The sequence below is a fragment of the Oncorhynchus nerka genome, linkage group LG5 (assembly GCF_034236695.1).
Source record: "Oncorhynchus nerka isolate Pitt River linkage group LG5, Oner_Uvic_2.0, whole genome shotgun sequence".
Classification (NCBI taxonomy): domain Eukaryota; kingdom Metazoa; phylum Chordata; class Actinopteri; order Salmoniformes; family Salmonidae; genus Oncorhynchus; species Oncorhynchus nerka.
The window spans coordinates 13792343-13808074 of NC_088400.1; the positions used below are offsets into that span (position 1 = coordinate 13792343).

Below are 15732 nucleotides of genomic sequence, written 5' to 3' on the forward strand. Positions count from 1 at the left end.
ATTTGAGAACTATGCATACCGGTATTATAAAACAATCAAATATATGTTTAATTTAACGCATGTTTAAGGTAATGAGGTAGGTCCTTTTCTGGGGGAAAATATGATTTATAGAGCGTTATGGTTTATAATGCCATCTAGCGTCCGAATGACCTCTTAACAACCTGAAGTGAAACAAGAAGAACAACTACAACTACCATGATCCCATAACCAACGTCGTACGTTTTGGGCGTTTCCGAAAGTTCCCCGGATGAAGTTGTGATTGACTGTTACACGGCTAAAAAGTTGAGCTCTAGTCGAGAGGTGGTAAGATAAACAACACTCTTTTTAAATATAGATCATTCTTGCAAACTATTGTTTTACCTATATGTATACTAACAATGTGCTTATTGTGGCTAATAACTGCTTTAATTGTTTTTAGGAAGTCTAAACTTTGAGAAACTCCACATGCTTGCTTGCTAGCACGCTAGCTAACGTTAGGTTCTTAGCGCTCCATCTAGCTGGCTGGCTGGTATGGGTGCGCCCAAAAGTTGACGACCTAAGATACCAAATTATTGTTGTCTAACTTTCTCAGGCTTTCCATTTTATCATAGTTAAATCATTGTACTTAACTAGTACCTTGTTAATTAAAATAAAATATTTGATAATTAATAATTAATAATAATCAAAACAAGCAACAGCCAATGTGCTGCTCATGGTTTATTCTCTGTCCCTCTTTCTCCCCTCCTCTCCTCATCTCCCTCCTTCCCTCTCTTTCTCCCCCCTCCTTCCCTCTCTTTCTCCCCCTCCTTCCCTCTCTTTCTCTCCCCCCTTCCCTCTCTTTCTCTCCCCTCCTTCCCTCTCTTTCCCCCCTTCCCTCTCTCCCCCTCCTTCCCTCTCTTTCTCTCCCTCCTTCCCTCTCTTTCTCTCCCCCCATTCCCTCTCTTTTCTCCCCCCATTCCCTCTCTTTCTCTCCCCCCCATTCCCTCTCTTTCTCCCCCCTTCCCTCTCTTTCTCTCCCCCCTTCCCTCTCTTTCTCTCCCCCATTCCCTCTCTTTCTCCCCCCATTCCCTCTCTTTCTCCCCCCCCCTTCCCTCTCTTTCTCCCCCCTTCCCTCTCTTTCTCTCCCCCTTCCCTCCTTTCTCTCCCCCCCTTCCTTCTCTTTTTCTCCCCCCTTCCCTCTTTATCCCCTTCCCTCTCTTTCTCCCCCTTCCCTCTCTTTCTCCCCCTCCTTCCTCTCTTTCTCCCCCTCCTTCCTCTCTCTCCCCCTCCTTCCCTTCTCTCTCCCTCCCTCCTTCCTATTTCTCTCTCTCCCCCCTCTTTTTCCTCTCCCTCTCTCTCTCCTTCCCTATTTCTCCCCCTCCTTCCCTCTCTTCCCTCTCTCTCTCCCCTCTTTTCCCTCTCTCTCTCCCCTCTTTCCCTCTCTCTCTCCCCTCTTTCCCTCTCTCTCTCTCCCCTCTTTCCCTCTCTCTCCCCTCTTTCCCTCTCTCTCCCCTCTTTCCTCTCTCTCTCCCCTCTTTCGCTCTCTCTCTCCCCTCTTTCGCTCTCTCTCTCTCCCCTCTTTCGCTCTCTCTCTCCCCCTTCTTTCCCCCTCCCCCTCCTTTCCTCTCTCCTCTCATTCCTGCTCTCCTTCCCTCTCCCTCTCTCCCCGCTCCTTCCCCCTCTCTCTCCCCCCTCCTCTCCTCTCTCTCCTTCCGTCTCTCTCCATCCTTCCCTGTCAAGGGGCGTTATTGGCATGGGAAACATATGTTAACATTGCCAAAGCAAGTGAAATTGATAAACAAAAGGGAAATGAACAATAAAAAGTGAATGGTAAATATTACACTCCCACAAGATCCGAAAGAATAGAGACATTTCAAATGTCATAGTATGTCTATATGCAGTGTTGTAACGATGTGCAAATAGTTTAAGTACAAAAGGGAAAATAAATTAACATAAATATGGATGTACGATGGTGTTTGTTCTTCACTGGTTGCCCTTCTCTTGTGGCAACAGGTCACAAATCTTGCTGCTGTGATGGCACACTGGTCTGTGTAATCTGAGGGAAATATGTCTCTATTATTGTCATACATTTGGCTGGAGGTTCGGAAGTGATTTCAGTTTCCACTTCATTTTGTGGGCAGTGTTCACATAGCCTGTCTTTAGCGAACCAGTTCAGCCGACGGAGACCTTTTTCAATAGCAAGGCTGTGCTGTCAATAGCAAGGCTGTGCTGTCAATAGCAAGGCTGTACATAGTCAAGGCCTTCCTTAATTTTTTGGGGTCACTTACAGTGGTCAGGTATTCTGCCGCTGTGTACTCTCTGTTTAGGACCAAATAAGCATTCTAGTTTGCTCTGTTTTTTTGTTGATTGTTTCCAATGTGTCAAGTATTTATCTTTTTGTTTTCTCATGATTTGATTGGGTCTAATTATGTTGCTGTCCTGGGGCTCTGTGTGGTGTTTGTGTTTGAACAGAGCCCCAGGACCAGCTTGCTTAGGGGACTTTTCTCCAGGTTCATCTTCCTGTAGGGGATAGTTTTGTTATGGAAGGTTTGGGAATATCTCTCCCCCTCCTTCCCTCCCCCCCCTTCCCCCTCTCCCCTTCCCCCTTCCCTCTCCCCCCTCCTTCCCTCTCCCCCCTCCTTCCCTCTCCCCCCTCCCCCTCCTTCCCTCTCCCCCCTCCTTCCCTCTCCCCCCCTCCCCCTCCTTCCCCTCTCTCCCCCTCCTTCCCTCTCTCCAGCCCCCCATTCCCTCTCTAATGAGGAGCATCCCCCTCCTTCCCTCTCTCTCTCCCCCCTCCTTGCTGTGACTCTTATGTGGATGATGCTAAAAAATATTTGTTGGTCTGATGTGATTAATGAGGAGCATCCAGACGCTGGTCTGATGTGATTAATGAGGAGCATCCAGACGCTGGTCTGATGTGATTAATGAGGAGCATCCAGACGCTGGTCTGATGTATTAATGAGGAGATTAATGAGGAGCATCCAGACTGGCTGGTCTGATGTGATTAATGAGGAGCATCCAGACGCTGGTCTGATGTGATTAATGAGGAGCATCCAGACGCTGGTCTGATGTGATTAATGAGGAGCATCCAGACGCTGGTCTGATGTGATTAATGAGGAGCATCCAGACGCTGGTCTGATGTGATTAATGAGGAGCATCCAGACGCTGGTCTGATGTGATTAATGAGGAGCATCCAGACGCTGCACTTGATGAATTTATGTAATTGCTTCTTCCAATTATTAACAAACATGCACCTGTTAATGAATAATTGGAAGAAGTGTTCAGGCTGTTAATTAATAACTTTTCAGGCACCACGGAATGACGAGGAATTGAAATGGTTGACAGGGATGGGCTAATATGAGGTCCCACAGTTGACAGTGCATGTCAGAGTAAAAACCAAGCCACGAGGTCAAAGGAATTGTCCGTAGAGCTCCGAGACAGGATGGTGTCGAGGCACAGATCTGGGAAAGGATACCAAAACATTTCTGCATCGTTGAAGGTCCCGAGAACACAGTGGCCTCCATCATTCTGAAATGGAAGAAGATTGGAACCACCAAGACTCTTCCTAGAGCTGGCCACCCGGCCAATCTGAGCAGTCTGCCTACGGCGGCCTCTCTCAATAGCGAGGCCATGCTCACTATAACTCTGTACATATTCAAATCTTTCCTTAATTGTGGGTCAGTCACAGTGGTCAGGTATTCTGCCACTATGTACTCTCTGTTTAGGGTCAGTCACAGTGGTCAGGTATTCTGCCACTATGTACTCTCTGTTTAGGGTCAGTCACAGTGGTCAGGTATTCTGCCACTATGTACTCTCTGTTTAGGGTCAGTCACAGTGGTCAGGTATTCTGCCACTATGTACTCTCTGTTTAGGGTCAGTCACAGTGGTCAAGTATTCTGCCACTGTGTACTCTCTGTTTAGGGTCAGTCACAGTGGTCAGGTATTCTGCCACTGTGTACTCTCTGTTTAGGGTCAGTCACAGTGGTCAGGTATTCTGCCACTGTGTACTCTCTGTTTAGGGTCAGTCACAGTGGTCAGGTATTCTGCCACTGTGTACTCTCTGTTTAGGGTCAGTCACAGTGGTCAGGTATTCTGCCACTGTGTACTCTCTGTTTAGGGTCAGTCACAGTGGTCAGGTATTCTGCCACTGTGTACTCTCTGTTTAGGGTCAGTCACAGTGGTCAGGTATTCTGCCACTGTGTACTCTCTGTTTAGGGTCAGTCACAGTGGTCAGGTATTCTGCCACTGTGTACTCTCTGTTTAGGGTCAGTCACAGTGGTCAGGTATTCTGCCACTGTGTACTCTCTGTTTAGGGTCAGTCACAGTGGTCAGGTATTCTGCCACTGTGTACTCTCTGTTTAGGGTCAGTCACAGTGGTCAGGTATTCTGCCACTGTGTACTCTCTGTTTAGGGTCAGTCACAGTGGTCAGGTATTCTGCCACTGTGTACTCTCTGTTTAGGGTCAGTCAAAGTGGTCAGGTATTCTGCCACTGTGTACTCTCTGTTTAGGGTCAGTCACGGTGGTCAGGTATTCTGCCACTGTGTACTCTCTGTTTAGGGTCAGTCACGGTGGTCAGGTATTCTGCCACTGTGTACTCTCTGTTTAGGGTCAGTCACGGTGGTCAGGTATTCTGCCGCTGTGTACTCTCTGTTTAGGGTCAGTCACGGTGGTCAGGTATTCTGCCACTATGTACTCTCTGTTTAGGGTCAGTCACAGTGGTCAGGTATTCTGCCACTATGTACTCTCTGTTTAGGGCCAGTCACAGTGGTCAGGTATTCTGCCACTATGTACTCTCTGTTTAGGGTCAGTCACAGTGGTCAGGTATTCTGCCACTGTGTACTCTCTGTTTAGGGTCAGTCACGGTGGTCAGGTATTCTGCCACTGTGTACTCTCTGTTTAGGGTCAGTCACAGTGGTCAGGTATTCTGCCACTGTGTACTCTCTGTTTAGGGTCAGTCACAGTGGTCAGGTATTCTGCCCCTGTGTACTCTCTGTTTAGGGTCAGTCACAGTGGTCAGGTATTCTGCCCCTGTGTACTCTCTGTTTAGGGTCAGTCACAGTGGTCAGGTATTTTGTCAAGTAATTATCTTTTTATTTTGTCATTATTTGGTTTGTTCTAATTGTGTTCTTTCTCTCTCTCTTTCTCTCTCTCTCTTTCTCTTTCTCTCTTTCTCTTTCTCTCTTTCTCCTCACGTCTCTCTTTCTCTCTCCTCACGTCTCTCTCTCTCTCTTCTCTCTCTCTCTCTCTCTTTCTCTCTCTCTCTCTCTCCTCACGTCTCTCTTTCTCTCTCTCTCTCTCTCCTCACGTCTCTCTTTCTCTCTCTCTCCTCACGTCTCTCTTTCTCTCTCTCTCCTCACGTCTCTCTTTCTCTCTCTCCTCACGTCTCTCTCTTTCTCTCTCTCTCTCCTCACGTCTCTCTCTTTCTCTCTCTCTCCTCACGTCTCTCTCTTTCTCTCTCTCTCACGTCTCTCTCTTTCTCTCTCTCTCTCCTCACGTCTCTCTCTTTCTCTCTCTCTCTCCTCACGTCTCTCTCTTTCTCTCTCTCTCTCCTCACGTCTCTCTCTTTCTCTCTCTCTCTCCTCACGTCTCTCTCTTTCTCTCTCTCTCTCCTCACGTCTCTCTCTTTCTCTCTCTCTCGTCTCTCTCTTTCTCTCTCTCCTCACGTCTCTCTCTTTCTCTCTCTCTCTCCTCACGTCTCTCTCTTTCTCTCTCTCTCTCCTCACGTCTCTCTCTTTCTCTCTCTCTCTCCTCACGTCTCTCTCTTTCTCTCTCTCTCCTCACGTCTCTCTCTCTCTCTCCTCACGTCTCTCTCTCTTTATCTTTCTTTCTCTCTCCTCACGTCTCTCTCTTTCTCTCTCTCTTCCCTCACATCTCTCTTTCTCTCTCTCCTCACGTCTCCCTCTCTCTCTCCTCTCCCTCTCTCTCCCCAGGTTCTGCAGCCCGTGTGTTCTAAGGAAGGCAGAATGCAGACCATGAAGTGTGTAGTGGTGGGGGACGGTGCTGTGGGTAAAACATGCCTCCTCATCTCCTACACCACCAATGCTTTCCCAGAGGAGTACATCCCCACCGTGTTCGACAACTACAGCGCCCAGGTTCACCTGTGTTTTCCTCTGTCTGTGTGTTCGTCTGCGTGTGTGTGTTTTTTACAGCTGGGTTTTTACATCTCTGTGTGTGTGTGTGTGTGTGTGTGTGTGTGTGTGTGTGTGTCGCAGATGACGGTAGATGGTCGCAGCATCAGCCTCAACCTGTGGGACACAGCCGGACAAGAGGAGTACGACCGCCTCCGTACTCTGTCCTACCCCCAATCCAACGTCTTCGTCATCTGTTTCTCCATCGGGAGTCCTTCCTCCCACGCCAACGTCCGCCACAAGTGGCACCCGGAGGTGTCTCACCACTGCCCCAGCGTGCCCATCCTCCTAGTGGGGACCAAGAGGGACCTGAGGAGTGATGGGGAGACGGTGAAGAAGCTGAAGGAGCAGGGTTTAGCTCCCACCACACAGCAACAGGGGAACAGCATGGCTAAGCAGATAGGAGCGGTGAAGTACATGGAATGCTCTGCTCTGACGCAGGAAGGGGTCAGGGAAGTGTTCAGCGAGGCAGTACGGGCCGTGTTGTATCCCGTTACCAAAAAGAATGCCAAGAAGTGTGTACTGTTGTAATGAAATGGGTTGGTGGCTGGGACTAAGGGAGGCACATGGATGGAGAGAGTGAGGAGAAAAGACTGGAGAGAGACTATGACGGGGAGCAAGTTTGAGTTTGTTGGAGGAGATGGACTCAGGCCCCTCTGCCTGTAAAGACTCTTGATTCAGCTCACTTCTCTCCTTCCTCCAGTACCCTCAAAATCAAATCAGGACCTCGAAGCCAGTTCCACGGCATTTATTTAGTTCCTTCTTACTCTCTAATCAGGGAAAAGCTTTAGACCTGGGACACCAGGTGGGAGCAATTCATAATCAGGCAGAACTGAAAACCAGTTGTAGTCTGGACCTCGTAGGGTCAGAGTTGAATACCCTGGCTCTATTCTTTTCCTCTCTGCAGAGTTTAATCCACTTCTCATTGTATCACCAAAGTGACTATGCCAACAGAGCTGCAGGGGAGAATATAGTCTTTCTCTCCAACAGTCTGCTCAAACTCCTATTAATGTTATCTATTGATATCACTTGATTTGTAGCAATGTTCGAAAAGATGCTTCTGCATTAGCTAATACAATCGGTCTAGAAGATGCTTCTGCATTAGCTAATACAATCGGTCTAGAAGATGCTTCTGCATTAGCTAATACAATCGGTCTAGAAGATGCTTCTGCATTAGCTAATACAATCGGTCTATAAGATGCTTCTGTATTAGCTAATACAATCGGTCTAGAAGATGCTTCTGCATTAGCTAATACAATCGGTCTAGAAGATGCTTCTGCATTAGCTAATACAATCGGTCTAGAAGATGCTTCTGCATTAGCTAATACAATCGGTCTATAAGATGCTTCTGTATTAGCTAATACAATCGGTCTAGAAGATGCTTCTGCATTAGCTAATACAATCGGTCTAGAAGATGCTTCTGCATTAGCTAATACAATCGGTCTAGAAGATGCTTCTGCATTAGCTAATACAATCGGTCTAGAAGATGCTTCTGCATTAGCTAATACAGTCGGTCTATAAGATGCTTCTGTATTAGCTAATACAGTCGGTCTAAAAGATGCTTCTGCCTTAGCTAATACAATCGGTCTATAAGATGCTTCTGCATTAGCTAATACAATCGGTCTATAAGATGCTTCTGTATTAGCTAATACAATCAGTCTAGAAGATGCTTCTGCATTAGCTAATACAGTCGGTCTATAAGATGCTTCTGCATTAGCTAATACAGTCGGTCTATAAGATGCTTCTGCCTTAGCTAATACAATCGGTCTAAAAGATGCTTCTGCATTAGCTAATACAATCGGTCTATAAGATGCTTCTGCATTAGCTAATACAATCGGTCTAAAAGATGCTTCTGCATTAGCTAATACAATCGGTCTATAAGATGCTTCTGCATTAGCTAATACAATCGGTCTAGAAGATGCTTCTGCATTAGCTAATACAATCGGTCTATAAGATGCTTCTGCATTAGCTAATACAATCGGTCTATAAGATGCTTCTGCCTTAGCTAATACAATCGGTCTATAAGATGCTTCTGCATTAGCTAATACAGTCGGTCTATAAGATGCTTCTGCATTAGCTAATACAGTCGGTCTATAAGATGCTTCTGCATTAGCTAATACAGTCGGTCTAAAAGATGCTTCTGCCTTAGCTAATACAATCTGTCTAAAAGATGCTTCTGCATTAGCTAATACAATCGGTCTATAAGATGCTTCTGCATTAGCTAATACAATCGGTCTATAAGATGCTTCTGCATTAGCTAATACAATCGGTCTATAAGATGCTTCTGCCTTAGCTAATACAATCGGTCTATAAGATGCTTCTGCCTTAGCTAATACAATCGGTCTAAAAGATGCTTCTGCCTTAGCTAATACAATCGGTCTATAAGATGCTTCTGCATTAGCTAATACAATCGGTCTATAAGATGCTTCTGCCTTAGCTAATACAATCAGTCTAAAAGATGCTTCTGCCTTAGCTAATACAATCAGTCTAAAAGATGCTTCTGCATTAGCTAATACAATCGGTCTAAAAGATGCTTCTGCCTTAGCTAATACAGTCGGTCTATTTTGTTTTGTGCAATCCCTTTTTGAGATGTTCCATAATGACAGATCCCCAACCTGATAGAGCTGGAGAGACGAGCTTTAGTATAAAGGTATCCACTCCCTCCATCACAGCCTATCCAGTCAGCTATTCAGGATACTCATCGAGTACTGTTGAAACCACACCTGGAAATAGCCTATAGGTTTTGGGCATCTTGTTTTGTGCAGCTCTCTGCTTTAGCTAGGTGTCCAGTTTGCCTTCTTAATTTACCTCCAAATGACCCTAAACCTTCTTAATTAACCTTCAAATTACCCTAAACCTTCTTAATTTACCTTCAAATGACCCTAAACCTTCTTAATTAACCTTCAAATTACCCTAAACCTTCTTAATTTACCTTCAAATTACCCTAAACCTTCTTAATTTACCTCCAAATGACCCTAAACCTTCTTAATTTACCTTCAAATTACCCTAAACCTTCTTAATTCACCTTCAAATGACCCTAAACGTTCTTAATTTACCTTCAAATTACCCTAAACCTTCTTAATTTACCTCCAAATGACCCTAAACCTTCTTAATTCACCTTCAAATGACCCTAAACCTTCTTAATTTACCTTCAAATTACCCTAAACCTTCTTAATTCACCTTCAAATGACCCTAAACCTTCTTAATTTACCTTCAAATTACCCTAAACCTTCTTAATTTACCTCCAAATGACCCTAAAACTTCTTAATTTACCTCCAAATGACCCTTAAACCTTCTTAATTTACCTTCAAATGACCCTAAACCTTCTTAATTTACCTTCAAATGGACATTAGCCTAATCCAATTATGATGCAAGGGCCAAATCAACGGGGTTGTGGGCAGACCTTTTAAAATCAATGAATCGAATGGTTGGATGAATGTTGTGAGTTTTTATGATTAATGCTGACAAGAATGATGGAACGACAGAAATATCAGATTGTTGTTTCCGGTTATTTATGCAAATGACATTTTATGTGCCTTATTGTATGATATTTGATTTTTAAATTTTATCTACCTTTTTTTAAATCTAGATGTACATGCATTAGATCCCAAAATGATTTTATTAGAAATATGTTGTGTGTGTACTAGTCTCTGGGAGTAACTCAACATTACATCCTCTCAGAAGAACCTAAGCTTCTTTCAGAAAGTGCCATGAAACAAACCTTTTGATTTTACACGATGTTTCCTCCCTCTCGGAAACGGATGTAGAGCTGACATCAGAGAGGTGGTGTGGGTGTTGTGGTGTGAACTTGTGTTCACAGCCTTCAGCGTTTGCCACTAGAATGTGATTTATGCTACAGCCTATACGATGCTGGTAAATGAGCGGTGGGGTTTACAGGCTCTGTGATAACTGACAACGGCAGCAGGAAGTAGGGCTCAGATTCCAGTAACTGTACATTATTTAGGCTTGTCTTTTTATTTCTGCATCTTTTTATTAAATGAATGAACCACGGGTGGTTTTTATAGTCTGGAAAGGGTATCATACTGAAAATGTACAGGGCCAAACCTGAAGATCTATTTAAGTGTGCATCACAAATGGCACACTACTCCCTTTTCTAGTGCATTACATAAGTAATCAGGGTGTCATATGGGACTTAGTGTATGAAAGCCTAAACCAAGAGAGCAATAAAACCTCATTCCTTTCTTTATTCAAAATTTTTTTAATCAATTTATTCAGGTGATCAGCTGTTAGTTTGAATGTAAACCTAACCAAAACCAGTCATGGGACTGCTCTTCTAGGTAAGGAGAGAGATGCAAATGGTTATTTATTGGGGGGGGTGGGTGGACTCTTGAGTTGGAAGAACCATGTTATTCCACCTCTCAAGTTGCAGAGGGAGTTTGCTTCATTCTGTCAAGAGAAGAGAGGTGGAGGTCCTTCAGGGCTTTGTGGAAACAGATGTTAGTTTGACAGATCACTGTGTTGTGTAGAGGATTGAATGAAAGCGTGTGTCTGTTAGTGGAAATCCTGTTTCCGTGTCCTGATTTCACTCTCTGAACATGCTGTTAAACATCACACACCTGGGGCCTTTCCATCTTACAGCTGTGTGTGTGTGTGTGTGTGTGTGTGTGTGTGTTTCCCAAATTCCAGGGGACCCCAAGAGGTGTGTGTTTTGGGTGTTGCCATGGCACTACACAGTTGATTAAAATAATCAAAGCTGGATGATTAGTTGTTTATTTGAACCAACTGTGTAGTGCCATGGCAACACCCCGGGGGGGGGGGGGGGACTCCATTTATTATACACTGGGAACTAGTTTTATCTGTAGAATTTTTGTAATTATATATAAAAGTGTATTTGTATAAATGAACTAACAATGAGATTATTTTAAACTATGCTAAATACAATTCTTCTAGTGAAATAGTGACGTGCTATTCCCTGTTTGGCGTTCTCTGCTTCTGCAGATGGGGAGCTTGTGGGGGACAACGCATCACGGCAAGAAGACAACATAGCAAGGTTACACAGCATGTGGAGGCAGGTAGCCTAGTGGTTAGAGCGTTGGACTAGTATGACACAGTAGACCTAGAACACAGTAGACCTAGAACACAACTCTTAAGCATTAGGTCATGACACAGTAGACCTAGAACACAGTAGACCTAGAACACAAATCTTAAGCACCAGGTCATGACACAGTAGACCTAGAACACCGTAGACCTAGAACACAACTCTTAAGCACCAGGTCATGACACAGTAGACCTAGAACACAACTCTAAGCACCAGGTCATGACACAGTAGACCTAGAACACAACTCTAAGCACCAGGTCATGACACAGTAGACCTAGAACACAACTCTAAGCACCAGGTCATGACACAGTAGACCTAGAACACAACTCTAAGCACCAGGTCATGACACAGTAGACCTAGAACACAACTCTAAGCACCAGGTCATGACACAATAGACCTAGAACACAGTAGACCTAGAGCACAACTCTAAGCACCAGGTCATGACACAATAGACCTAGAACACAGTAGACCTAGAGCACAACTCTAAGCACCAGGTCATGACAGTAGACCTAGAACACAGTAGACCTAGAACACAACTCTAAGCACCAGGTCATGACACAGTAGACCTAGAACACAACTCTTAAGCACCAGGTCATGACACAGTAGACCTAGAACACAACTCTAAGCACCAGGTCATGACAGTAGACCTAGAACACAGTAGACCTAGAACACAACTCTAAGCACCAGGTCATGACACAGTAGACCTAGAACACAACTCTTAAGCACCAGATCATGACAGTAGACCTAGAACACAACTCTAAGCACCAGGTCATGACAGTAGACCTAGAACACAACTCTAAGCACCAGGTCATGTACTGTATGTATTCAGGTCCCAAGTGGCTACATGTACTGTATGTATTCATCCCCTTTTAAAAGATACATTGAAGGCTGCTGTGGCACATTTATCAGCACATCAGTACTAAAATACATATATCTATACGTTGTAGTTGGTGAGTACATGACCATTCTTCAACACAAGATGGCGACAAAGCTCCTCTGTTTTATTCCACATTCCCAGATCGACTCTCTTCCCTGGTTTACACACTAGTGTTACACAACCTTCTACATTCAGAGGCAACGTCCCAAATGACGTTCTATTCTCGTTATAGTCCACTACCTTTGACCAGGGCCCGCATAGGGTTCTACAGGCAATAGGGTTCTGGTCAAAAGTAGTGCACTACAGGCAATAGGGCTCTGTTCAAAAGCAGTGCACTACAGGCAATAGGGTTCTGGTCAAAAGTAGTGCACTAAAGGCAATAGGGTTCTGGTCAAAAGTAGTGCACTAAAGGCAATAGGGTTCTGGTCAAAAGCAGTGCACTACAGGCAATAGGGCTCTGTTCAAAAGTAGTGCACTACAGGCAATAGGGCTCTGTTCAAAAGTAGTGCACTATATAGGGAATAGTGTCATTTGGCACACTGACTCAGAGTTCAAGTTCCATCCTCGTCTTCTCTCTGAGTCATCCTTCAACTCAGCAGACACCTACAAGTTCCACCCTCGTCTTCTCTCTGAGTCATCCTTCAACTCAGCAGACACCTACAAGTTCCACCCTCGTCTTCTCTCTGAGTCATCCTTCAACTCAGCAGACACCTACAGTTCCATCCTCGTCTTCTCTCTGAGTCATCCTTCAACTCAGCAGACACCTACAGTTCCTCCCTCGTCTTCTCTCTGAGTCATCCTTCAACTCAGCAGACACCTACAAGTTCCATCCATTCTTCCTGCTCTAGAATATCGAAGTGTTGCTAACGCTGAAAAATGGCTGTGACCTTCATGGGCGTTGGCTCTCACCACATGATAGATGTGTTGAACTTCACCAACAAACTCCCACAACAGTATGCATATTCTCTGTCCTGAAATGTTTTATTCCGTTCAGGTTTGAGTTCTATTCAAGAGGTTGACATTGTTGGCACAGAATAGTAAGAAGAGGCCTAGTTCACATTTAGTAGATACAATGTGGACATAACTTCTTCGACGACATGCCAGACATTAGAGCTGTGACCATGAACCGAAAATGATCAACAATGACCATACCAATCACTTATCGCAGGATTTTTGCTCATATGGTTCGTTTGGATAAGTAGCCTATACCAGACAAATGTGATGTTTGAAATGAATGTTTGCTAATAATGGTAATGGGACAATTGATGGCTTCAACCATCAGAATAGTAGTTTAGTAGTTTAAAGGATCATTTTAAAATGTGGTGTACATTTATATGATTAACTTGTGGTTCTATTGATCATTATTGCATCATCTCTGGTGCAGAGCGGAGGACAGCTAAGTTACTCTGGTGCAGAGCGGAGGACAGCTAAGTTACTCTGGTGCAGAGCGGAGGACAGCTAAGTTACTCTGGTGCAGAGCGGAGGACAGCTAAGTTACTCTGGTGCAGAGCGGAGGACAGCTAAGGTACTCTGGTGCAGAGCGGAGGACAGCTAAGTTACTCTGGTGCAGAGCGGAGGACAGCTAAGTTACTCTGGTGCAGAGCGGAGGACAGCTAAGTTACTCTGGTGCAGAGCGGAGGACAGCTAAGTTACTCTGGTGCAGAGCGGAGGACAGCTAAGTTACTCTGGTGCAGAGCGGAGGACAGCTAAGTTACTCTGGTGCAGAGCGGAGGACAGCTAAGTTACTCTGGTGCAGAGCGGAGGACAGCTAAGTTACTCTGGTGCAGAGCGGAGGACAGCTAAGTTACTCTGGTGCAGAGCGGAGGACAGCTAAGTTACTCTGGTGCAGAGCGGAGGACAGCTAAGTTACTCTGGTGCAGAGCGGAGGACAGCTAAGTTACTCTGGTGCAGAGCGGAGGACAGCTAAGGTACTCTGGTGCAGAGCGGAGGACAGCTAAGTTACTCTGGTGCAGAGCGGAGGACAGCTAAGTTACTCTGGTGCAGAGCGGAGGACAGCTAAGTTACTCTGGTGCAGAGCGGAGGACAGCTAAGTTACTCTGGTGCAGAGCGGAGGACAGCTAAGTTACTCTGGTGCAGAGCGGAGGACAGCTAAGGTACTCTGGTGCAGAGCGGAGGACAGCTAATTTACTCTGGTGCAGAGCGGAGGACAGCTAAGTTACTCTGGTGCAGAGCGGAGGACAGCTAAGTTACTCTGGTGCAGAGCGGAGGACAGCTAAGTTACACTGGTGCAGAGCGGAGGACAGCTAAGTTACTCTGGTGCAGAGCGGAGGACAGCTAAGTTACTCTGGTGCAGAGCGGAGGACAGCTAAGTTACTCTGGTGCAGAGCGGAGGACAGCTAAGTTACTCTGGTGCAGAGCGGAGGACAGCTAAGGTACTCTGGTGCAGAGCGGAGGACAGCTAAGGTACTCTGGTGCAGAGCGGAGGACAGCTAAGTTACTCTGGTGCAGAGCGGAGGACAGCTAAGTTACTCTGGTGCAGAGCGGAGGACAGCTAAGTTACTCTGGTGCAGAGCGGAGGACAGCTAAGTTACTCTGGTGCAGAGCGGAGGACATCCACTGTAAAGCCTGGAAAGAGAAGTGAGGAGAAGATATACCAAGGTCTTTACACAATACACACAGAATATTTCCATGACAGATTTCTCTCCTTTACCCGCTCACTCTGTCTTTCTCCCTCTAACGTTCCTTTTCCTTCAGTTTCACTAAAGACCTACGTAACTGGTGCCACTGCTGTAAACAGTATCTCTTCCTCCACTCCCTGTCGGTACCATGACTTAAACTAGTGGCCCACTGCTGGTCAACACACGTGACCATCGGCTTGACAACAGACTGAGCAGTGGACCAGTGGAAAGATCTGATTCTAGGGGCCAACTGGCTGAGTTTGTCCAGTACGATCTCAATCTTGTTACACCAACACATATTAACTATGGTCGGTCTTAGAGTTCAGATACATCTCCCCCATCTCTGTCTCAGCTCTGTGGGAGGTTAACTGTGCCTCTCAGCTCTGTGGGAGGACCTCAGCTCTGTGGGAGGTTAACTGTGCCTCTCAGCTCTGTGGGAGGTTAACTGTGCCTCTCAGCTCTGTGGGAGGTTAACTGTGCCTCTCAGCTCTGTGGGAGGTTAACTGTATCTCTCAGCTCTGTGGGAGGTTAGGTATATCTCTCAGCTCTGTGGGAGGTTAGCTATATTTCTCAGCTCTGTGGGAGGTTAGGTATATCTCTCAGCTCTGTGGGAGGTTAGCTGTATCTCAGCTCTGTGGGAGGTTAGCTGTATCTCAGCTCTGTGGGAGGTTAGGTATATCTCTCAGCTCTGTGTGAGGTTAGGTATATCTCTCAGCTCTGTGGGAGGTTAGCTGTATCTCAGCTCTGTGGGAGGTTAGGTATGTATCTCAGCTCTGTGGGAGGTTGTATCTCAGCTCTGTGGGAGGTTAGGTATATCTCTCAGCTCTGTGGGAGGTTAGCTGTATCTCAGCTCTGTGGGAGGTTAGGTATATCTCTCAGCTCTGTGGGAGGTTAGGTATGTATCTCAGCTCTGTGGGAGGTTAGCTGTATCTCAGCTCTGTGGGAGGTTAGCTGTATCTCAGCTCTGTGGGAGGTTAGGTATATCTCTCAGCTCTGTGGGAGGTTAGGTATATCTCTCAGCTCTGTGGGAGGTTAGGTATATCTCTCAGCTCTGTGGGAGGTTAGGTGTA

At 45.7% G+C, this 15732-nt stretch overlaps 1 protein-coding gene across 2 annotated transcripts; it reads left to right on the forward strand.

The window, feature by feature from the left end:
• Nucleotides 1–238: 238 nt before the first annotated feature.
• Nucleotides 239–10609, forward strand: LOC135571758 (rho-related GTP-binding protein RhoG-like). Of its 2 annotated transcripts, XM_065018386.1 has the most exons (3): nt 239–303; nt 5890–6051; nt 6172–10609. In XM_065018386.1, exons 2-3 carry the CDS (start codon nt 5923–5925, stop codon nt 6616–6618), a joined length of 576 nt encoding a protein of 191 aa, XP_064874458.1. In that variant the 5' UTR covers nt 239–303; nt 5890–5922; the 3' UTR covers nt 6619–10609. The 2 variants fall into 2 exon arrangements, with proteins under 2 accessions (XP_064874458.1, XP_064874457.1); XM_065018385.1 differs by having other exon boundaries at nt 5890–10609.
• The last annotated feature ends 5123 nt before the right edge of the window (nt 10610–15732 follow it).